This window comes from Periophthalmus magnuspinnatus, chromosome 4 (assembly GCF_009829125.3).
Source record: "Periophthalmus magnuspinnatus isolate fPerMag1 chromosome 4, fPerMag1.2.pri, whole genome shotgun sequence".
NCBI lineage: Eukaryota > Metazoa > Chordata > Actinopteri > Gobiiformes > Gobiidae > Periophthalmus > Periophthalmus magnuspinnatus.
This window is the reverse complement of record NC_047129.1, coordinates 8,439,916-8,462,611: the sequence shown is the minus strand read 5'-3', so window position 1 is coordinate 8,462,611 and position 22,696 is coordinate 8,439,916. Positions and strand designations below refer to the sequence as shown.

The 22,696-nt window shown below is 39.5% G+C and overlaps 4 protein-coding genes across 10 annotated transcripts in view; 3 read left to right on the top strand and 1 right to left on the bottom strand.

The window, feature by feature from the left end:
- Positions 1–22,696, top strand: part of LOC117369516 (phosphatidylinositol 4-phosphate 5-kinase type-1 gamma) — a 75,142-nt gene that overhangs the window by 19,378 nt on the left and 33,068 nt on the right. For 3 of the 4 annotated variants that reach the window (XM_033965348.2, XM_033965347.2, XM_055221474.1), the window contains exon 1: positions 16,647–17,028. The exons of the other annotated variant lie outside the window; for it this stretch is intronic. In XM_033965348.2, the coding sequence (XP_033821239.1) occupies positions 16,896–17,028 (133 nt within the window). In that variant the 5' untranslated portion in view covers positions 16,647–16,895. Of the gene's footprint in view, positions 1–16,646; positions 17,029–22,696 lie in introns of those variants that run through there. 4 annotated transcript variants of the gene reach the window in all.
- arhgap45b (Rho GTPase activating protein 45b) lies at positions 193–11,415 on the top strand. Of its 2 annotated transcripts, none has more exons than XM_033964725.2 (24): positions 193–480; positions 1,634–1,862; positions 2,145–2,327; positions 3,953–4,093; positions 4,389–4,473; positions 5,491–5,563; positions 5,652–5,724; positions 5,969–6,100; positions 6,181–6,242; positions 6,440–6,550; positions 6,661–6,741; positions 6,976–7,143; positions 7,373–7,510; positions 7,705–7,898; positions 7,982–8,085; positions 8,230–8,313; positions 8,385–8,486; positions 8,617–8,780; positions 8,855–9,043; positions 9,115–9,252; positions 9,556–9,812; positions 10,092–10,323; positions 10,441–10,543; positions 10,669–11,415. In XM_033964725.2, exons 1-24 carry the CDS (start codon positions 205–207, stop codon positions 11,097–11,099), a joined length of 3,750 nt encoding a protein of 1,249 aa, XP_033820616.2. In that variant the 5' UTR covers positions 193–204; the 3' UTR covers positions 11,100–11,415. The 2 variants fall into 2 exon arrangements, with proteins under 2 accessions (XP_033820616.2, XP_033820617.1); XM_033964726.2 differs by lacking the exon at positions 193–480 and adding an exon at positions 530–921.
- polr2eb (RNA polymerase II, I and III subunit E, b) lies at positions 11,828–13,247 on the bottom strand. The gene is made up of 7 exons (XM_055221476.1): positions 13,078–13,247; positions 12,721–12,895; positions 12,521–12,636; positions 12,352–12,432; positions 12,197–12,255; positions 12,039–12,121; positions 11,828–11,933 (listed from the first exon to the last, which is right to left on the bottom strand). The coding sequence occupies exons 1-7, from the start codon at positions 13,132–13,134 to the stop codon at positions 11,872–11,874; spliced, it is 633 nt and encodes a 210-aa protein (XP_055077451.1). The 5' UTR covers positions 13,135–13,247; the 3' UTR covers positions 11,828–11,871.
- gpx4a (glutathione peroxidase 4a) lies at positions 13,235–16,388 on the top strand. 3 transcript variants are annotated; one of them, XM_033964993.2, is made up of 7 exons: positions 13,235–13,421; positions 14,673–14,767; positions 14,845–14,989; positions 15,158–15,309; positions 15,398–15,422; positions 15,859–15,918; positions 16,086–16,388. In XM_033964993.2, the coding sequence occupies exons 1-7, from the start codon at positions 13,356–13,358 to the stop codon at positions 16,122–16,124; spliced, it is 582 nt and encodes a 193-aa protein (XP_033820884.1). In that variant the 5' UTR covers positions 13,235–13,355; the 3' UTR covers positions 16,125–16,388. The 3 variants fall into 3 exon arrangements, with proteins under 3 accessions (XP_033820884.1, XP_033820882.1, XP_033820881.1); XM_033964991.2 differs by having other exon boundaries at positions 13,281–13,448; XM_033964990.2 differs by lacking the exon at positions 13,235–13,421 and adding an exon at positions 14,323–14,495.

The following is a 22,696-nucleotide window of genomic DNA, read 5'->3' as shown; positions in this document are numbered from 1 at the left end:
TGTCACTTTACACTATGGTATTTTACTGCTCTGCCACAGGAGAAAGTGAATCCCCCAAAAAGATAAATAAGTGTTTTGGCGACATCAGTCATAAAGGTTTCCCCTGCGCCTCTCCGCGCCTTGTTGATCAATCAGCTCTGAGCGGATGCCAGCAGACGGTTTGTGGTGAGCGCTCTCTCTCTGTAACTGAGTCTGCGCGGCTCAATGTGCGACGAGGAGAGGAAGACATACAGGTTGTCTTGGCTGAAGGTCGATCCTAGTGGCCCCGAGGTCCTGCAGGGCGTAAACGGCACACCGGTGCACAAGTGGCGAGTCGGGGGGTGGGTGGGGGGGCTGTACCTGAAACTTAAAGAAGTCGGTATGGACGGCAAAGGCACGCTCAAGATGTTCACAAGAAAGAAGCGTGAACTCATCAAGACGCCATCCATCACGAAGAGGAGCAGAGCAGGAAGCCCCGGGCCACAGAGCAGCGCCCCATCCGTGAGTACAGCATCACTTCTGTTTTCTGCCGCTGCGCACTGCCCCTCTCAGATGACCACCTGATGGACATACGGCAGACAGGGGCTTACTGCTGCAGTCTGTGGGAGAGCCTTTTCACTTTGGTTTCTTTGGTAATAGTAGGCTATAGATTGGCAAAGTTCCTTCCAGTGGTTTTCTGTTAACCAGATTATCTACACAATCATTATAGGAAGTGCCTGGGTGGCACTGAGAAAGAGGCAGTAGAGGTCTATTTGGCTTTGAACTGAACAGTGCTTGGGTTTATCATGGGGGCAGAGCAGTAGATCTGGTGGAGTTATGTTGAAGCGAGGGGGGAAAAGTTACAACCCTTACTCTACTGGACAGAGAGTTAAGAAAAGTGAACCTAAAGGCAAAGAAAAACTGGACATACTGCCTAACAAGCACGGTGCATGGCTCAAACAGGTATGTCCACATCTACTCTTGTTTATGTGTTTACTGTAACCAGAAAGGGCCTTTTCATGGTTGAAATTAAAACAGGCGCTATCAAATGAACAAAATGGGCCTATATAGGTATTTATGTAATAATTAGATTTCATTATCCATTTACTTTACATCTGTAAGTAACTAAGATTTGTAAATATAAAAAAGTGCTCTCAAATATTAATAGCATTATGTGCTGTTTGACACCATTTGGTTCACCCCACCCTTCAGCTGCATGGAGTCAGGAAGTGTTGCAAAACGAAATACAGGATCTTGTGAAAGTTCTCCTGACATGTATTTACCAACATCATCAATATCTGTGTTTTAGTTCATCATACATCAATTTGTTTCATTGTGTCAAATCCAACAAAAAAAACATCACAAACCAGTGAATAGTTTGAGAGGTTTGCATCATGAGAGGCATGTGCACACCGGTATGGGGTATTTAGTATCCCAGAAGTTATTGATTTCCATTGGATAATGAGTGAGGATTAGGGCAATCAAATACTGTAATAGTTTCTAATGCGTTGGCCATTGTCTCACTGTACTATAAGAAAAAATATTAATATTGTTCTTGGAACTGAAAAAGTTGTGTATTCCTTGGCTTGATGTAGGTAAACAAAATGCTATTTATTTTTCTATGGTGACACCAGAAGGAAAACATTTGATTCATTCTTTTTTCTGTCCTTTCTAGCTATCCATTCTCCAGGAGCAACCTCGTAAAGATGCCGGGGACATCGCTCTCTCTTCCAGTGCACCTTCCTCCAATCTCACCCCAAACACTGCAGGCCTGTTGGACCCCTCCATGTCCTGTCCCGGGACCCCCAGTGTCCAGCACAGTAAGATGCAGGGAATGAGCTGCCCCTCTCCTGCGGGCACACTGCGGAGGCCCACTTCACTCAGCAGGCATGCAAGTGCAGCAGGTTAGCATCAACAATGGACCAATATCCAATCCCTAAGTAAATGGCCTACAACAAATGCAAGAACTAGATGTAAATGTAGTAATGACAGTGTCATACATTAACTGCTATTGGAATGTGCCTTGTTCAATTTGAATGGAAACAATGTGTGAATACAAAATATATTTGTGTAGCACATGTGTAAATGCTGAAATAAAATATGAAAAAATGTTAAAGCTACTTTCCTTATGTATACAGAAAGCCTAATTCCTCTGTATTATAATATCAAAATAATGTGGCCTTCAGGTTTTCCCCTGCAGTCATGGGTGTTCACTCGGGGGCAGGCAAAGGGTGCACTGACCCCCACTGCACCTGTCGAGAGCCCTGAGAGCACAGCGCTGGAAGTGGAGGACATCCCAGCTCTGCTCCGTGACGTAGCACGCTTTGCTGAGGCTGTGGAGAAACTGAAGGATGTGGTGATGGTTGAAGGTAAGTCAGTGTCCAATTATACATTTCTTTTTTTAATACACAGTCATTGATATGGAGTCCATGTTTTTGTTTATTTGCGTTAATTTTTTTGTGTAGGGCTTTTGCAGTAAAATATAAGTCTATTCTATTACAAAAGTTGTGTTATCAGTAGAATAAATCATAATAAGTCAAATAATCAAATTATTTTATTTAACAATAAATAATTTATCATACATATGAACATTTCAGTTGTAGGAGTGAAACTGTGTCCATTTCAAGCTCCCATATTATTGAGAAACGATCATAAACCCAAACCCTTCAAAACACTTTCCAATAAGTGCATTTTAAGATTTATAGTGAAGCAAACCACATTACAGGACACAAGAGAAAGGCAAGAAGGCAAGATCTCTGTTCATCAAATGCTTCAGTGGGTGATCATAGAAGCGCCATCTTGAGTACTTCATTGCATGAATTGTAGTCAACAGTTTGCTTTGAAGTTGATTGATACATTGATTGATACATTGCTTGTTGCTTTCTAGTCTTATTAGTGATTGCATGACACTACTTACACAGTTAAAAATTCCTCTACAAAACACCGCATGTTTGCCAATGATCAGAACAATAGTGTTTAGCCTCCCTCTTCCCTATTTAGTTTGACAAGGGCATCTGACACGCCACTGTCTGTGTATGACGGAAAATGGGTAATAATAAGTCTGCGAAAGTCCTAAAGAGTTTACGGAGCACCCACACATGCTGTCTTTGGAAAAAAGAGAAAGAGAGCTCTGTCTATTAAAGTGTGAGAATGAAGCTGGCAGTATTGATTTAAAAAAACAGTGCTAAGTCTGAATCTAATCACAAAGGAAAAATTGCCTCTTAAAAAATATTTTTCTGTACCTAATCTGTCTACTCCCTGTATGAGAGCTAAACAGGAAGCTGTGATGGATAGCCTTTGACAGAGTGGCTTTGTCCACACTTCCTCCTCCTCTCAGTCTGTCTCAAGCAATCTGGAGTAACAATGTTTTCTTTATAATTGGTACTATTTTATGATAAATGTTTCTGCCACTACTTTTATTAAAATATATTTTAAATGATCAAACCCTTTTTCACATTAGACCCACTAACACTCTCCTAACCACTGATATGTGCAAAAATACTGCTGTAGGGACATATGCCAGTGAAATTGCACCATCTCAAATAAATCCATGGCTTGAACCTTAAAAATAGCCACTTCCTCCTGGCGCTGTGGTCCGGTCAGTCTGGACTTTGAGTTCATGCTGTGTGGACACTTTTGTGACGCAGACACACATTTACAGTCAGATTGAGATGGAGTAGGTCAAGCTGACCGCTGTCCCATAAGCACTAGATCTAATCATGAAGAGGTTCAGTCATGCACCATGCGTCTTTGGCTTTTTTATCACAGATATAAGGACATATCCTGCAGAAAGTACCTGTTTTTTCACAGTAGTAGTTATTCATTGAAACTAATGTTTAACTCTAAACATTTGGGTAATTCATAAATGTACTTTCAAATACTTAATTTTGATTCATACAAAGGTGTAATTGAAATTCTGAGAATCGTAACACTTTCATGGCAACGGCACTATGTATTAATGGTTGAATGGGTTCCCCACTGTTTCTGTTTGTAGGTAAGGAGTGCCAGCGTCCTGTTGCTCACGAGTGTTTGGGAGAGGTGCTCCGAGTGCTGCGACAGGTCATTAACACGTACCCTCTGCTCAACACTGTGGAGATTCTCACTGCTGCCGGCAAGCTCATATCCAAAGTCAAAGGTCTGTCTAATGAACTAGTGCAAAAGTATTGATGCAATGTATGATTTTATTTTTGGATTTGTGTTGCATCTCCATTAAATGCTGTTAATTCCCTCTTGATAAATTGCAAATGAACTGCTCTGAACCATGATTTTTCAACAGCAGTGCAAAAAAGGGGGGAAAAAAACAGGGTGACGAAAATGGGGGTATATGAGGTTAACTGCTGAGAACTTTCCCCCTTTGCGTACTTTAATACATCATTGAAGAAAAAAGTCTACTGAATTACGCTAAATTCAAGCCTGGGTCTAATTCTTAGGTTTTCACTATGAGGCGCCTAATGAAGCAGACAAAATGGAGTTTGAGAAAGCCATCGAGACGATTGCAGTTGCCTTTAGCAGCAAGTAAGTATAACATTTATTTTTCTTGACACATCTTCAATAGGATTTTCAAATGTTTTTCACCTGTATTTTGAAATTCTAAATGTACTGAACAGGTAACTGATGACCAAATGTATGTTAAGTGTTTTACAACCACAAAAATCAGGTAGTCAGTGTATACGGTGTGGCCCGTTGTTGGGAACAGCAGAGAGAAGTATAGTGATGATGGTGACACATTTGCATGAGGCAGAGCTGAAAACAGGAAGTGGGTTTTGATCTACACATTGTGACACAAAACCAAAACTGCAACACACTGTAAGCTTTACTAAACTAAATCTAAAAAAACTTTGGCAAACACAATCTGAACTAGTTATTTTATGCTATTACAGGCATGATGACATCCTTAACATATATGTTAACATATGATATATATGGTCTTAGCTTATCTCATATTGTGTCCTGTTCTTATTTCCTTGATAGTAACTAACCTATAAAATGTTATGTTAAAATGTTAAAATACCCAACTTGACTGCAAAATTGCTGTTTGTAGACATGTGTATAATGTGTGCCATTTTAGGTGAAAACGTCAGTCAAAGGGTTTAGAGGAAGTGAGTTGGCCGAGACAGTTGAAATCTGCCTGACATGTCTGTTTCCTCCTAGTCTCTCTACTACTCACTTCAATACATTTACACATTTACGTTTATAGCAAAAGTCAAAAGTTACAATGTTTTAGGCTAAAAACACATTAGTAGAGTTTTCTGAAAATATGTATGTTCATTATTTATAGGTTTTGGTCTTTTTTTTGTCTTTGTAACATTTGGTTGTTGTCTTGTCCTTTTCTTGTAATTACAGTAGACTAAAAAAAAACACATGCATGGGGTACACATCTTAATCACGACAACATCAGAATCAGAAGACTTTTAACATTAAAGAAGACTTACTTGTATATTTTCTGGGTTACACTTAAATTTTATTTGGTATGATGTCTGTGCTCCACTTAATGCCGTTGTTAAATGGCATAAACTGTCATGTCTTCTCCAGTGTGTCTGAACTGCTCATGGGAGAGGTGGACAGCAGCACACTGCTCTCACTGCTGCCCACAGAGAAGAGCAGGGTGAGACTTTCAAAGCAGCTCTAACAATCTTTATCATCCTTATGTCTAATTAAACATAAAGTGTATTTATGATTGCTCCCCTTTGTAGTCAATGGAAAACCTGTATGCTACAACTGGCCAAGGAGAAGGTGGTCAGTTCAGGGGGGATCTACAAGACATGGGTATGCACAGTGCACACCATACTCACAAATCAACATAATGAACTTAAACAACATTATGCTTGCTATTAGATTATAGACTTTCTGATGCTGAGAATAAAAACAGTCCACATCTGTTCTTAATAAATATGTATCATTTGTTACAAGGGTAACAGTTTTGTGATGTTGTTTACATTAGAATCATAAAAGACATTTGATAAAGTGAAAGCAAATGTGCATGTGCACTGAATGACTTGAATGTGTGTAGGCCGGGTGGAGGAGGTGGATGTGATCCTCCAGCGCAGTGAGGGAGGGGTGGACTCTGCTCTGCTCTACGCCAAAACCATCTCCAAATACATGAAGGACCTGATCAGTTATGTGGAGAAGAGGACTTCGCTTGGTAAGAATAACAAAATAATAGTCAACTTATTTCTTTGATAATGTATTTTAGTCTTGTTTAACTGTGCTTTGCTTTCCCAGAAATGGAGTTTGCAAAAGGTCTCCAGAAATTATACCAGTCCTGCAAACACAGCATCACACATGTAAATATTGTTTTTGTAACATATCTAATATGTACCTGCATTTGTTGCACATTGGCCAAGAGGTTGGGTTGCTACACAGGCTACATTATGAGATCAGTTCCAGACTTCTGAATGTCCTTTCCTGTTTTTCACCCCCATTTCACATTACTTACTGTCCTTCCCAATAAATTAAATGCATTCACTGCCTTTTCCTGCAGCCACACATGCCTCTGTTCTCCATCTACTCATTGGCATTGGAGCAGGACCAGGAGCAGAGTGTGGGACTGCAGCAGGCCAACACCACTCTGCACAGCCAGACTTTCATACAGGTGTTTTACTAAATATTGTTTTGTGTGTTATTTTAACCACTTCACTTTACTATGTTAATGTCAATATTTTAATATGTCACTAAAGGCATACCTGTTTGTTATCCACACAGCCCTTGATGCAACGTAAGCAAGAACATGAGAAGAAAAGAAAGGACATCAAGGAGCAGTGGATCCGAGCTAAAAGAAAATTGGTATAAGTCATGTGTATTTACCTTTACCTACCTCAGTTTGCCTCCACTGTGAGCTTGAAGGTTGTATTATAAGATAAAGTGATTAAAACTAAGGTTAAATGGGCATTAAAAAAAAAAATATTGCTGAATTAAGTCCAAAAAAAACCCCAAAAAAAACCTTGAATTCCAAAAGCTTTTCCCAAATTCTTCCACTCTTATCCTTATCAGTTCTGATTGTGTTGTTTTTATGAGTAGTTGGAGTGTGAGGTGAACTTGAGGAAGGCAAAGCAGTCTTACACAGCTCGCTGTGAAGAATATGAAAAGGCAAAAGCAGCAGCCAGTCGAGCCGAAGAGGAGGGAGCAGGGTCTACCGCCAAAACTGTGGAGAAGAAGAAACGCTTGGAGGAGGAGGCTCGCAACAAGGTCCTTATCAGCACCAGACATGTTATGATAAATACTTCTAGAAAATTTCATTTGTTGTGTTTTAGGTTGAATTGTGAAAGCAGTAACACTGTAGAGTCATCTGAGGCTTATCTCGGTTAAAGGAAATATAATTTCTTACACCCTCTTCACATTGGGGTTCAACATATAGCATGTACACCATGTTAGTGATGATGTGTTCTATATCTGAAGTTTTATTGCATGTGTCCAGACTGATGAAGCAGAGGCCACGTACCGGACATGTATCGCAGATGCCACAACCCAAAGACTGGAGCTGGAGCACACTAAAGTCACTGTGCTCCGACAACTGCAGGACGTCATCAAGCAGAGTGACCAGACACTGCGATCGGTCAGAAAGACACACAACATTACAGTGACCTAATATGTAACTAATATGATGATTAAACATAATGTTCATGGTTTGGTCCTATAGGCTTCTACAGTTGGTTAGAATATTTTGATCTAATATTAGTTAGTCATGTTTATGTAATATGTGTGATAAAAGAAGTTGAAACTCTTTTTAATGTTTAATTATTATTTCAGGCGACAATCTCATATTACCAGCTGATGCACATGCAGACAGTGGTTCTGCCAGTGCACTACCAGACTCTGTGTGAGAGCAGTAAACTGTATGACCCGGGACAGCAGTATGCTGCTCATGTCAAAGACCTGCAGCTGCCTGAGCAGCCCCCTGTCCTCTACACATTTGAGACCTACTCCCCCAGCGCCTCCTCACAGTAATATACCTTTAAAACTGTATACTTGTCAATTTGTATCTTTTTTTTAAATGTATTGATACCTTACATCTTATTTATGGCAGTCCTGGCCATAGGCCGAGAAATGACAGTTTCAACACAGAGCCTCCGAGTCACTCCGAGAGTCCAGCTACTCAACAGGACAAAGAGACTGAGGCACAGAGAAAGAGTCAGTCCAGTAATAATTATTTGTTCATTATTTGGTTTTCATAATGGCAAATAACTGTACTGTTGAAGGTTATTATTGGATAAACGTTTAAATGTAGGTTGTTTTATGGTATACTTAAGGGCTTGACTTTACATTTTGCTTTAGGACAGGGACACAAATCCTGGGGCTCAACAGTAAGTGACGACAGTGTCGGAGGAGAAGGTCTGGACTCTCCGACAGCTAGCACAGGTTAGCGAATTCTTCTATTAATTAAAAAAGTGTAGAACAAAATAATAATTTAAGATTCTTTTCTTGTAAAGGTGACATTTGTAAACTACCCCGAACATCCTCTACTTGCACGGTCTCATCCAATGAAGATGTGGATGAAAAAGATAGAAATGTAGCTTCATTTGAATCTTCAAGTGAGTTTTTTATGCTTATATTATACATGTATCATATTATAGACAGAATAATCATACATTATATATTGAAGTATAATATAATATATATTGAAGTTGAATTAAATTCCTGGTATTTTTCTGTTTTTGTCAGATATGAATGGTATGGATCCTGACGTGGTTGTCTCTACCAGACCCTTTCGTAACATTGGTTTGTCTAAAGCTGCTCAGACACACAAACTCAGGAAACTCAGGACTCCATCGAAGTGCCGTGAATGTGACAGTTATGTGTATTTCCAGGGGGCCGAGTGTGAGGAGGTCAGTCAGTTGAAAGACTGGGTGAATTTTGTTTATAAATATGTATTGAATCACTTTTATATCACTGCTCCTAGTGTTTCTTGGCCTGTCACAAGCGCTGTCTGGAGACTTTGGCAATTCAATGCGGTCATAAGAAACTGCAGGGCCGTCTGCAGCTGTTTGGGAGGGAGTTCTCTCAGGTGGCCAGCTGTGCCAGTGACAGCATCCCCTTCATCATCACAAAATGTATCTCAGAGATCGAGAGAAGGGCACTTAAAATGAAGGTGAGTGGACAGGTTAGCATATTCTACATGCTGTTATTTAGAATACTTAACTTTGTGTGTTTATTTTACAGGGCATCTACAGAGTGAATGGAGTCAAGACCCGTGTGGAGAAGCTTTGTCAGGCATTTGAGAATGGCAAAGAGCTGGTGGAGCTGTCCCAGTGCTCTCCTCATGACATCAGCAACGTGTTGAAACTTTACCTTAGACAGGTGTGTGCTATAAGCTTCTGACATTTACTTAACATTTTAACCATATGAACAGTATATTGTAAACAGATTACCAACCAACTTTTTACCGATTAAGGACATGTAAATTAGCCAAATGTTTTGTAAATATTGTCGCTTACTACGCAAGTGTTCACTTAATATACAGTTTTAAAGAAATGGACAAATCATTTATTCACCTCCTCATAAATATTATATAACGCCCTGACATCATGTCTCCAAGCTAAATAACGCAGGAGGCAAGTTTGAAAAAAATTAAATTGGCCTGATATGTGCACATGTCCCCAGTTGCCAGAGCCTATCATGCCGTTCCACCTGTATAACCACTTGATGGGACTGGCGAAGGAGAGCCTGCACAGTGATGATGCCACAGAAGCGGAGGAGTCCTGTGGTTCCTCTGTTGGAAAAGGTCCTGAGCTGGTCGACCTTGGCCCAGACACTGACCCTGAGATCTTAAACCTCATTGAAAAACTGAAGGAGCTTCTGAAGGAGCTGCCTAAGGCCAACATCGCTACACTTCGCTACATCATACGACACCTCAGACGGTTAGTACCACGATTCATACATTTGTTCATCTCCTGGTAATCCCATTATGGTCATGAGTATGTAGAACCCGCTATATATATATATATAAAAAAAGTATTGGCATCACAATGGAGAAATAGCACATAATCCCACACAAATGTTAAGATTGAAATTCATTCATGATATATTATTTTATTATAACAGACACAGTTGGCAGACGAAATCAGAGAATCCAGTAAAAAATTGTATTAGAAGACAACAACAATAGTGTACATATTTATTATTTGAATTCCTTTCAGGATTGCAGAGCTGGAGGATGATAATAAGATGAGTCCTAGTAACTTGGGTATAGTTTTTGGACCATCCTTGATGCGCCCACGTCCCACCGGCGCCACAATCTCTCTGTCCTCTCTGGTGGACTATCCACATCAGGCCCGCATCGTGGAGGCTCTCATTGTGTTCTATTCAACCATTTTTCAGTCAAAACTGTCAAACAGAAATGGGCATTCTGCCTCCATATCAGTTCAACAGGTAGGAAACGTGTTTACATATCCTATATTTTGCAGTTACATTATGGTACCTTGGTTTGTCAGTTGCTAGATCATTGTCAGCCGTGAAAATTTATTTTGCTTAATTTTCCTTATTTAGAGCACCACGATGGATGAGAAGTCTATAAGCTCCCCTGATGAAGAGGACAAGGTGGGAGAGGAGAAAGGGATAGAAGAAAAAGTTAAAACAGAGGAGGGGTGCAGTAAGTTCATTTCTTTCACTCTGTATTGGCTGTAGTGACAAGTTACAGAAACTAACTATTTAGTTCTTACGTACAGGATGAATAGTTTGTTCCATTTAACACTAACATTTTCTCTGATTTTCAAGGTAGTTCTTTAGGATCGCTTGGCTCCAATGAGCAGCTCTCAGACTCGGAGCTGGAGGAGGAGGACACCCAGGTGACTCTGACCCGGACTCTGGTCAAACAGGAGAGTGAAGCCAGTCTGGACGAGGACCAACTCAGCTTTCGGGACAGTTTAGACATGTCCAGTGTTTCTGCTTCTCACACAGACGCTGAACCAGAAGACGACTGTCCTAAATGTGAAGAGGCACCAATTCCACCCAGTTGTTCTCCCCCAGAAGATGATGCCCCAACTGTGGGAGGAGTTGGCACCTCTTTGGCTGATCTCAACCTGAATCAAAACAACAACTATCCCTGCTCCCCTGTTGTAACCCTGTCAGGGCTACCTCTGGCACCCCTTTGTGGGAAAAAGTTACCCCTTACAAGGAACAGGGACAGCGAGCCTGAGTTTGTGTGAAATTATGGAAAAATTGTGTGAATGAGCTGAAGCATTTTCTAAAGAGACAAATTTGTTTTTATATTTTATGCATGTGTGTCTGTTAGGCTGTAAGATTTATGCATTGTTGACTTCATATTTGAATGATAGGGAAATGTTTTAATCCACAAAGTTTATAATTTTGCTTTTGAGACTGGTAGGTGAGGAAGGCAGAAGTTCCAAGCGTTTGTGCATTTGAGGTGCTGGATTTCCTCAGCACTTAAATTGTAATATTTTTCTATTGTTTGCTGTAATAATTTCTTGTTCATTCATTTTAATAAAACCTAGATTAAACCCAGAGCTTTTTTATGAAATGGAGAATGGGGTTGTGTTGCCATGAGGAAGGACTATTTTGCATTCACTAAATTTGGAACTTACCAGCCTCATGCATTCAAATAAAGCAAACATGATGCTTAGTGTGTCCTAGTTCGACTGGCATGGCTCCCAGAAGGAAAAAAGTAAGCTCACTACTCCCTTCAAAATGTTTTTATATTTTGTCATTTACTGTAATTCATATAGTATGTGTTCTAATTGTATGCTTAATGTTTCAGATGCATGAATAGGCAACTGGTAAACACTTTTGTTTTTATTTATAAAATTCTTAAAAATGCTTACAACAAAACACAAATTACTCCTTCAGATGCATCACTTTGACATCCTTTAATCCTTCTAGATGATGGATAATAAAAGTTAGTTCAAATACAAAAGGACAATTGATTTAACAAGTTATTCCTGTAGTAACTAGTGACATACCTCACTGAACCAGTCTATATGTGATGTACCTTCCAGCCGTCTCACTGGGCCGGATAATCTTTACTACCTGAAGTCCAAAAGAGCAATAATATTTAACTTTTGAGTAGGCAGAAAGTGCAGAATTACAATTATGTTTAACAACTTGCAACACAATTTGAGAAAAAATACTTGCCTGTCCTCTTTTTAGACCAAAGTAACGTGCAACAGGGTCCCCAGCCTGAATCCTAGGTAACTGACTTTCCTTTAATTTACTGAAGGAAAAAAATTAAGGATAACAAAACACAGATGTGACAACCTTTATCCAAGATTTTTTTCATAAAGGATACTATCTTGCCAGGAGTTCAGTCACTTCCTCTTTTGTCATTACAATGTGTTCTGGGACAAGCTGAAACACAGCAAATGTATTACATACACGGAATTTCAAATTCAGCATAAATGTCATTTATACACAGGTAAATTCGTATATTGGTGTGTTGCTCACCTCATGCTCTGTGATATTAATAAGCAGTTCTTGTTGTAAAAACTGCTCAAGTATATACTTAGGGGCCATGTCCACTAAAGACTGAAGAATTAAATGCATTTATGATAAACATTTTTTTTAACAATTTACAGATCATAAAATCGTAAAATTGTAATTGTAAGTCACATACCTGTTTTGCAGATGGTGTCATACCCATCTGAACGACTATTATAGCGCGTGTGATATTTTCTTCCTGCATCCTCTGGCAATACATCTTTATAGTTTTGATTCCGACCTTAGGTTCCTCTGGAAATTAATTAGAAAAGCATGTTAGATGCATTATGATTTTGGAGCGTATTTACGATCCCCGCAGTGGATACATAGACCTACCAGGAAAGAAAACAAACATTTGGTCTGTGGGATCGTCGTTGTGGGCCACCAGCACCGTGAGGTCTGTCCGCCTGGGGCGACCCTCACTGGGTTTGTCTCCAAACTGACTCTTGAATTCATCCAAGGTTTGGTCCAATTCGTCTTGTGTCACCAGGTACCCTCTGTCGTGACAGAGCTACACAGAAACAAAGACGAGAAGTGGTGCATGTTATTAAAATTGTAGTTGGCGAAATAAATTATGACCTGAACTTAAATGCGTAATAAAAAGACACATTTCTATGTACATCATCAGAGTAAAATGCTAAGCTAATAAAACAAAGCGAAGCGAAACATTGGAAACAATTGTTTGTATATCACCTGCATGATAGTTTTACGAATCTTCCACAGTCTGTAGGTCTCCTCTTCGTCATCCATATTTCCACAAATGTATTATTTAAATAATATAGATTAAATCTTATATTTTTTAGCTTTTGCTAAAACAGAGAGCGACGCACGCCTTGGTTAGTCCGTTGTCGCGTTGTGATGACGTCATAATGAGGGAGTTGTTTATGTTTCACAACAGTGATCCGCGAGGGCGGAGGTGTGGCGACATGCTTGTTATTGATTAGATCAAAAGTGGCCTCTTTCTTATAAAAATGAGGCCTTTTTGTGTTATTTTAGCATTTGGCGTGGTGACGGTGTGTGGAGCGCTACTGGCCATGGTACTGTACTTTGTATTAGCCACAACGGTAATGTAGAAAAGTACAATTTCTTATTTCGTGTAGCTTGTATATCAATTGTATAGTATGTTTATTTATTCAACTCGATGTAGCTGCTTTTGAAGGCGTATAGCCCATATGAGTGTGTTAAGTGAGATAGAACTGTGACTGTAACAACCAAATGGTACAAATCCGTGCATGAGGCTCAGTGCGGGTCGTGACATCTGGTGGATGGATGTTTCTTATTTGTTTCCCTGTTATGACCTCACTGACCATATTTGCTGCTCATCTTATCATCTGAAGGCAGGGACATGATACGTGCTTAACTAAGCGCATGCATGTGTTGAACCTTTTTAGTGCTAATTGTCAGTTTACACAAACTATGTCATGTATTATTGCTCATCAACACACTCTGTCCTCATTGGTAATCTGTAGGCTGTACCACAGCCATATGTGACTTCAATGCATCATCGTTGTAAATGTGAATTGGTATTTGCCCTACACGGATAAATAAAGGTTACATAAAATGAATAAAAGCTCAAATGAGCATGAACGAATTTTAAACAACAACGTATGACATTATCTGACGTAGGCCTAAATAATATGTCAGAACCTATGGTCAAAACACACAGCACAAGTGTGGAATTTATGCATCTGTAAACAGGCTTAACTATGTTTGAATTGTGAATGTGTTCTCAACTGCAGAATTCAGATTTACATCTGAGCTCATTGTGTATTGCCTCTGTAATAGTAATCTCTTTATGTAAGAGATTATGTATTTCTTCAGACTTGTCCTTTGCCCTGGAAACAGAGTGATCCTATTCTCATTTACAGTGACTCAACAGTAAGTGGTATTGTGGTGGACTGTGGACTAAGTACATGTGTGGGACCGCCTCTCAATATTATGGGCTGAACCACTTCAATAAGAGCCCCAGTCTAGTCCCGGAGCAGAACTGGGCTTGTCAATCTGTTAGTAAGGGAGTTGTGGTCGTTTACTGCCTTCAGGGGACCTTACTGAAGGCCAGTATGCATCTCTTAGGGTCTGCAATCTTTTTCTCTGTTTTGCTGCAGACAATGGTAAGAGATTTGAATAGCATGAAGAAGCTTGATTACTCGGGTTGTTGAAAACAGATTTGGTTAAATGCATATGTGTAATTTAAAGGTTTAGATAAACTGCTGGTAAAATTAATTTATTCAGAGTTTGCCTTTTGAAGTGATTTGTTGAATATTTATATTTTGTGTGTTTCTTTTTAGTCTGCACCAACAGAGGACTGGCAGAGGGCTACATCAATTTACAACTTCACAGCCACAGATATTGATGGCAACTTAGTGTCTCTGGAAAAATATAGGTAAACTTTAGCCTCACTAATCAAATACTAAATGTCCTATCCACCTTCTTATCAGATGTATGTGTTTGTTTTGTCAGGGGTAATGTTGTCATCATCACTAACGTTGCCTCTAAATGAGGAAAAACCCCAGTGAACTACTCTCAGTTTGCGGATTTGTACGCCCGCTACGCTGAGAGGGGTTTGCGCATCCTCGCCTTCCCTTCCAACCAGTTCGGAAACCAGGTAAACAATCACCCTTGAAAGTTGTATGTCATTTGTTTAAGAAATATCACATCAATCACGTTTTGAATCCTTCTATGTAATGATGGTGAATGTATCGTAAACCGGACATACAGAAAATGTGAGAAGTTTGTATCTTCTGATGTTGTTTTCCCTTTGATTTGTACACAGGAGCCGGGTACTGAGGCCCAGATCAAGCAATTTGCTCAGTCATACAATGCTCAGTTTGATATGTTCAGCAAAATTGATGTAAATGGTGACAGTGCTCATCCACTGTGGAAGTGGCTCAAGGACCAACCCAATGGAAAAGGGTTCCTGGGAAAGTAAGTTCATTAAGTAAATTCAGACTACATAAATAACTTGGATAAAGTTAATACAAAACTGATTATTGTTATGTTTTTAATCCTACAGCAGCATTAAGTGGAACTTTACAAAGGTAAATGTTTTGTTCTATGGTTGTTGAAGAATTAATTGTTAAACTGCTATTTATAACATTATAAAACATGATAAGAGCGCCTTTATTTATGATTAGTAATATTTATAGATAGAGCTTTTCAGTGTAACTTAAAGACAATTTACATAATTAAATATAAAGAGATTGAGTCAAAACATTTGTTCTAAAATGGTGAAATTTCAGAGCTACAATTGCAAAGTAAAGTACGAGAACAGCAGCAGTAGAATAAAATAGACCTCTAAAACAAATCAAATCAAAATATGCAATGAATAGAATAAAGAAACTATGAGGTTGAATAGTAAGAACTGAAAAATAAAACACAACAAAAAAATAAGGCTACATAACTATTATAAGGGGCTATGATTATGGTATGCATACAAAAAATTGTTGATTAAATACTGTATGTTTTTGTTTTCAGTTTTTGATCAACAGAGAGGGCCAGGTGGTAAAGCGATATGGGCCCCTGGATGACCCAAGTGTATGTATTTCCATTTGAACTGAACAATAATTCTAAAGATTGTTACAGTGCTATAATGAACAGAATTATTAAGATGAACATTAACTACTAACAAACATACACAGTAACTGAAGGAGCATTGCATTGCACTAATAATGTATTTGAATGTTTTTTATGTTGATTTGCAGGTGGTAGAAAAGGATCTTCCCCAGTACCTGAGTACCTGAATGGATGGCCAATCAGTAGTGACTCACTTATAATTTCTCTTTTCATCGTGTTCCTTGTATTTCTGTGTCTCAGAGAACCTGTCAATATAACATGTGCCCAGCCCAGATGAATGAAGGGATGTTCAAAAATCCAGTTTTCTGGACTGAACAGACCTGATAAACAGCGTACAAAACCACTGGGAAGAGCACAATGTTGTCTGAATCTGAGTCTCTGTCAGGGACAGAAGTACTAAATTTCCAAATAAAAAGCACTAATAAGTTAAATGTGTTTATTATTTACATTTTTTCTTATTTGTGTGATTTTTTTTGTTATCAATGCTTCTATTAATCACAGGCGTTAGGCCTGTATCCAGCATAGTTTATAGAATAATATGTCAAATACCTTCTTTTAGCATTGTTGGTTGTTTGTTTATTTTTCCGCGGATGTGACTGAAAAAATCATACTCATGGATATGTAGGCTGCAGTTCTATCGTGTGTCCGGCAGAGGGCACAGCAGCAGCAGCAGTAATAGTGGTGGTTGGTGATGGTAGATCTGTGGGTAGTACAGTAGCAGCAGTCAGCGCAGTGGAGCTGACAGGAGCAGAGTAGACTCAGGACTACCGCACACATGAAGGGACTCTCACGGACAACTCGCGTATATTTACACGTCTGACCGCTGCTACTGAGCCGAGGAGACACGCTCTTCTCCTCGCCATCGGGTTGATCCAACACTACTGCGGGGTCCTTCCTTCGCGGGGCTTAGTTTATTTTTTTTTCCTGCGGGAGACTGAATGGAGGCAGCAGCCGAGGGAGCGGTCGGGCTGTCGGAGGCCGGGGAAGGGAGTCCGCTCTCGGGGGCCGCAGCATCTGAGGATGGGGACACAGTGATGGGAGTCGGCTATGGGATGGACGCGGGAGATATGGGTAATTGTTGGTTTTGTTTTTTTCACCCACTCACTTTATGCGTGGCAAATTCAGTTTTATCACCCATGAATCCATTGCACTTGTGATGCTGTGACCAGAAAGTCCCGACTCATCTCTGCTACTAGCTAGCTACCAGCTAACGTCGGTTTAATGGATAAGAACAGGTAAACTGAAGCACTGCGGACAAAGATATTATTGTGTAATCTTAGGAGTAAAAGTGTTGGCTACTGTATGTGTAATATGTGTGGTCTGACTTAATTCATTGAAGCTAATAATGATCCACAGATGAAGGGAGTAAGTCAGGTCTATATTTAGGGTCACCTGGCTGGACAAATGTCACTGACAGGCTCCATGTGCAGGGGTCACCTTAAAGATACTGGAGCTAGTGATTGAGCAAAACAAGTGTATCATAAAATGGCAATCCTTTATGACAACTGGAAGCCCGGAGCATATATGTGAAGTAGCCTTATACGAAGTCTTTTGACAGCTACTATGATGCTCAGTGCCACACATTATTATGCAATAGTCATGTCTGTGGTGATCTGAACTAGAAAAGAGATTCATTACGTTGTCATGATCACAATATACAGTCAATATGGAGCAGCTGTCATTATGGCATGACAGGGGAATAATTATTTTCAAACCATAAAATGTTTTGCATGTAGTTATAGTATAGTAACTTATTATTGCACTGACTGTGTTGCCCCATTCTGTAAATGACATGTATCAGTTTATTCAACCCTATGTCCTAGTCACTGATGTTGTATCTGTGTGTTTGGGGATTTCTCTCTCTGCTCTCAGGGCTAAAATTGCTGACTATAGCAAGCTTGGACCTCCACATTGAACAGGCCTGTGAATCAAAGGTTGTTCACTATGTAGGATTTCTTCTGAAGCTCACTGGGAACATGTTGTGGTGGAGGGGAGCTGTTGGCTGCAGATGTCATTTTTTGTATTTTCTGGCTTGCTGCTTGCTGGCGCGTGTCTAGTGCACCCGAGGTAATTTCACAAGTGTGTGCCTGCTTAGCTCACCAATCAAATGCAATGGAAAAAAGGTCTGAAAGACAGAGCGGGCATGTATTGGAGTAGGTTTGCTTTTCCAATTCTGACTTCAGTACTCTGCTGCCATCTTGTTAAATCACCTTAGCTTTGGGCTAAGTTGCTTTTAGAAATTGCAGAGGAGAGCAGACACGTTTCAATTATAGCTTATCATCTGGACAGCCCTGCTCTAATAGGCTCTGCAGTAAGCACTTAAAGGAAGAAACCTATCACAATTTTAGATGAAGGCCATTAAAACTCCTATTACAGAAATATGGCTCGCTACAACACATACACTGTTTATTAATGTAGCATATACCTTCATGTGAACCAATATTGTCTGATGTATATGCCTATATAGCACCTTATTCCCGTTCTGTCATCCTAAGTGAACATTATGTGTAGCTTTGATGTAATTGCAGCACATCCAGGAAGGAAGGACTTTGGGATTTTTTACAACATTATCAGTACACACATTTTAACATTGTAATTTTAACATTGCAACATTTTTTTCCATTTTTTAAATTATATATATGTATATATAATTTTTTTTTTACATTTCTGTGCTTTTCTATTGAGCAGATTTTTTTTATACTGTGCCACTTCAATTCAGTAAAAAGTTGTGCCTTGTCTGTAAAGATGGAGCACTGGTCTTTTGTCAACTTTCACAGCATGGGGCCTTCTTGATGTCACTCATTATGTTACATCATATCCCTAAATTGCATCATTCACCCCACTGTAAATGTGAGAATATTCGACTGTGTTTGAGTCACAGCTGGCTCTAAAACACACATGCTGAGCGTTCACTTTCAATTAGAGCTGCACTGCAATACACAAGCAGGTGATGATGAATATATAATACAGCAATACTTGTATATCTTAGGGCTGTAGGTATCAGTTGGTGTCTTTCCTTGCCAAAATGTGTTATCAACTAATTATTATTAATGATTAAGATTACAAACATTTATATGCACAACAGAAGAAAGGAGAAAGCATAAAGTTAGATGGAGATTTGAGAGTGAATGGACAGTTCAATCTGCCTTTTCACAGAATGTCATTTACTATTACTTATCTGTATACACTCCGTTTTATTTGATTAAATAAAATGGTTAAAACAATTAACTAGGGCCTGTCTTTAGTCAACCAAGAATTTAAATTTAAATAAAGCCCTAGATATATGGCTATACTAATGAGCCTTAAAAACTCATGACTTGTTAAAACCATGGCTTACACAACACATACAACACTGACAACACTGACTGACTGTAAATGATACTAAAGCACATTTAAACATTATTCTTTTCACATTTAGACATAATGATATTATATTGCTATTACACATATATCTTCATGCATGTTGCTGTACATGTTATTTTCAGCTTGTCTCTGTTTAGTCAACAGCCTTAAGTGGTCCCTATTATTATTTCTGCTCTGCACCTCTTCCCCTCTCTCTTCTACATGTCTCCTGGTCTACTCATTTGTCACCATTTATTTTGCTCTTTGTTTAGGCGCTGCTGCTGCCGGGCCACATTTGCTGACTGTAGTACAAAGACTGTTTACCTCCAGTATAACTCACTGTATCTGCCTTCTGTGTCTAGTTTTTCCACAATGCTTTTGTAGCACCCTCTCCTCTGGGTGTCCTCTTACCATGTCCTGCTCCACAGATCTTGAATAGGAGATGCACCAGGGCCGGGACCGCTCGATGTCATAATATTGAGCGTGACGCAGAGGCTTACGTCCTACACGGCTGGTTCATTTTGCAACAAGAAATTGATGTATTTACTGTACAAGCAGTTTTGATAAAAGGGTTATGGAGTACGCAATTAAATAAACTCAAAACATATCAAATATATACTTTTTAATTAATGTTATTATTGGCTGTCAGTGCAGTATCAATTTGTCACCATTTTTAGCTTCATCAGGATAACTAATTATCATCCAAATCAAATGAATGATGATTATGATGATTTACTGTGGCAGTAGTAGATTTTATATATATTTGAAGAATGAAATTACCGGTACTGTAGTTGTAAAATATACTACTACTGTACAACTAATATTCAGTATCAGTCCCTTTTTTCGCATTCATTATCGAGATTAAAATTCACTGTTAATGTAGGGACTTGGCAGCTGTAAAAATCCTAAACCTCTCTCTCTCTCTCTCTGTCTGTTTCTCTCGGTCTCTCTGTCTCTTTCTGTCTCTCTCTCTGTCTCCCTCTATTTCTCTCTGTCTCTTTCTGTCTCTCTCTTTCTGTCTCTCTCTGTGTCTCTCGCTATCTCTGTCTTTGTCTCTCTCTGTCTCTCTCTTTCTCTGTCTCTCTCTTGTCTCTGTCTGTCTTTTTCTGTCTCTCTCTGTCTCTTTCTCTGTCTCTCTCTGTCTCTCTCTGTCTGTCTCTCTCTCTCTGTCTGTCTCTCTCTGTCTGTCTCTGTCTCTCTCTCTCTCTGTCTGTCTCTGTATGTCTCTCTCTGTCCCTGTCTCTCTCTCTGTCTCTGTCTGTCTCTGTCTCTCTCTGTCTGTCTCTCTGCCTCTCTCTGTCTGTCTCCTCTCTCTCCCTCTCTCTGTCTTTGTCTCTCTCTGTCTGTCTGTCTGTCTCTGTCTCTCTCTCTCTATGTCTCTGTCTCTCTCTCTGTCTCTCTATGTCTTTGTCTGTCTCTGTCTCTCTATGTCTCTGTCTGTCTATGTCTCTCTGTCTGTCTATGTCTCTGTCTCTCTCTCTGTCTCTCTATGTCTCTGTCTCTCTATGTCTCTGTCTGTCTCTCTCTCTCTGTCTGTCTCTGTTTCTCTGTCTGTCTCTCTCTCTCTCTCTCTCTGTCTGTCTCTCTATGTCTGTCTGTCTGTCTGTTTGTCTCTGTATGTCTCTCTCTCTGTCCCTGTCTCTCTCTCTGTCTCTCTCTGTCTGTCTCCCTCTCTCTGTCTCTCTCTGTCTGTCTATCTCTCTATGTCTCTGTCTCTCTCTGTCTGTCTCTCTCTCTATGTCTCTGTCTGTCTATGTCTCTGTCTGTCTATGTCTCTGTCTCTCTGTCTGTCTATGTCTCTGTCTGTCTCTCTCTGTCTCTCTATGTCTCTGTCTCTCTATGTCTCTGTCTGTCTCGCTCTCTCTCTGTCTGTCTGTCTCTGTCTCTCTGTCTCTATGTCTCTGTCTCTGTCTGTCTCTCTCCGTCTATGTCTCCGTCTGTCTCTGTCTCTCTGTCTCTGTGTCTCTGTCTGTCTCTCTCTGTCTCGCTCTCAGAACTGCAGTAGTGTCCCCAGCTCCTCTGAAAGAACAAAATAACCTGCTGTTTTCAATCAAACGTTTCACACATGCTGCAGCAGATGCATTTATTACCCCATAAGAACTACCTGCAGTGTGAGCACTATCTGACAATGATCCTAATTTTTGGGAATATCCATAAGGAAAATGCAAGATTTGTAAGATTTTAAGAGAGAGAAATAAATTAATTTCCTCTTATGTACAGAGGAAACTGCCAAATTCAGCAGAAAATCATGCCAAGAAACATCTCCTTATAAGAACAAAGCTGCACCTTACATTTAAGGGTAAAAAATCTGTCTTGAAGACAGCACAGTGAAAAAATCTAAGTCGATTTTGAAGATGTAGGCCGTAATGTTAAAATGCAAGCTAAAATTAAAATATTTATCTTTTTTGCCCATTTTCTATGATGTTTCATGGTTATTACCTATAATAATAAACTACCGTAGTTTATAAAATGCAGTACAGCACTAACACATTTTAGATGATCGTTTGTGGAGGCTGCCAGTTAATCGATTCAATAAACTACCAACTTTCATTTGTGCTAGTTTTGTCATACAATATACATTATATTTACCATTAGTTCTTTATTTTCAGACAAATATTTGATTCCCTGCTCAGAGTAAAGATCTACTTTGTTTTCACCTTGAGATGAAGTTTCATTTTCACAGAGCACTCTTATATATCAACAACTGAAGTCTCTGGCTCTTATATTCATCTTCACAAAGGCCCCTGTGCCTTCCTGTCTGTCATTCTCCGGCCCTGTGGTTTCTGCGAGAGGATTTTATTTGAAAGCCACAGGCTGAGAGTGGAGAAGAAGAAGTGCGTTCAAATTTACTGAGTGCACCTCACTGAGTAACCGTCCATATGCAAAAGGGACTCTCCACAGTCTGTGCTGTAGTCTCAGCAGCTTGGTCTCTCTGTGGGTGTGTGGCGTGTCAGACACGATAATGGAACAGTTTGGAGGAAAAAGCAGTAATGCACACATTTGATTAAAATAAAGCAATAAACATGGGGCTTTTTGCTGTATGGTTACAATACATTGCTTCCTGGTATGGATCGCCTCGGTCAGTGGTTCTTAAACTGTGGTCTGCAGGCTTCTTCTGGTGGTACGCTGCTGTTCAAAATTTTGAGATTTAGATACAAAACAATGTATGTATTTGTACATTTTTGGGTTAGCCATTTGTAAAACTATTTCATTTAGGGTTTAGACTTGGTTTTAGACTTCATATGGTTTATGGTTTTCGTGTACTTGGTGTAAAGCACACATTGATTTAACAATGTGTAAAATGCCTTCTCCTCGACTTTGGGTTGGAACCCTTTGTAATAAATGCCACTGCCCACTCTTCACCCCAAGTACACTTTTTATCAAATTTTTTTCAAAA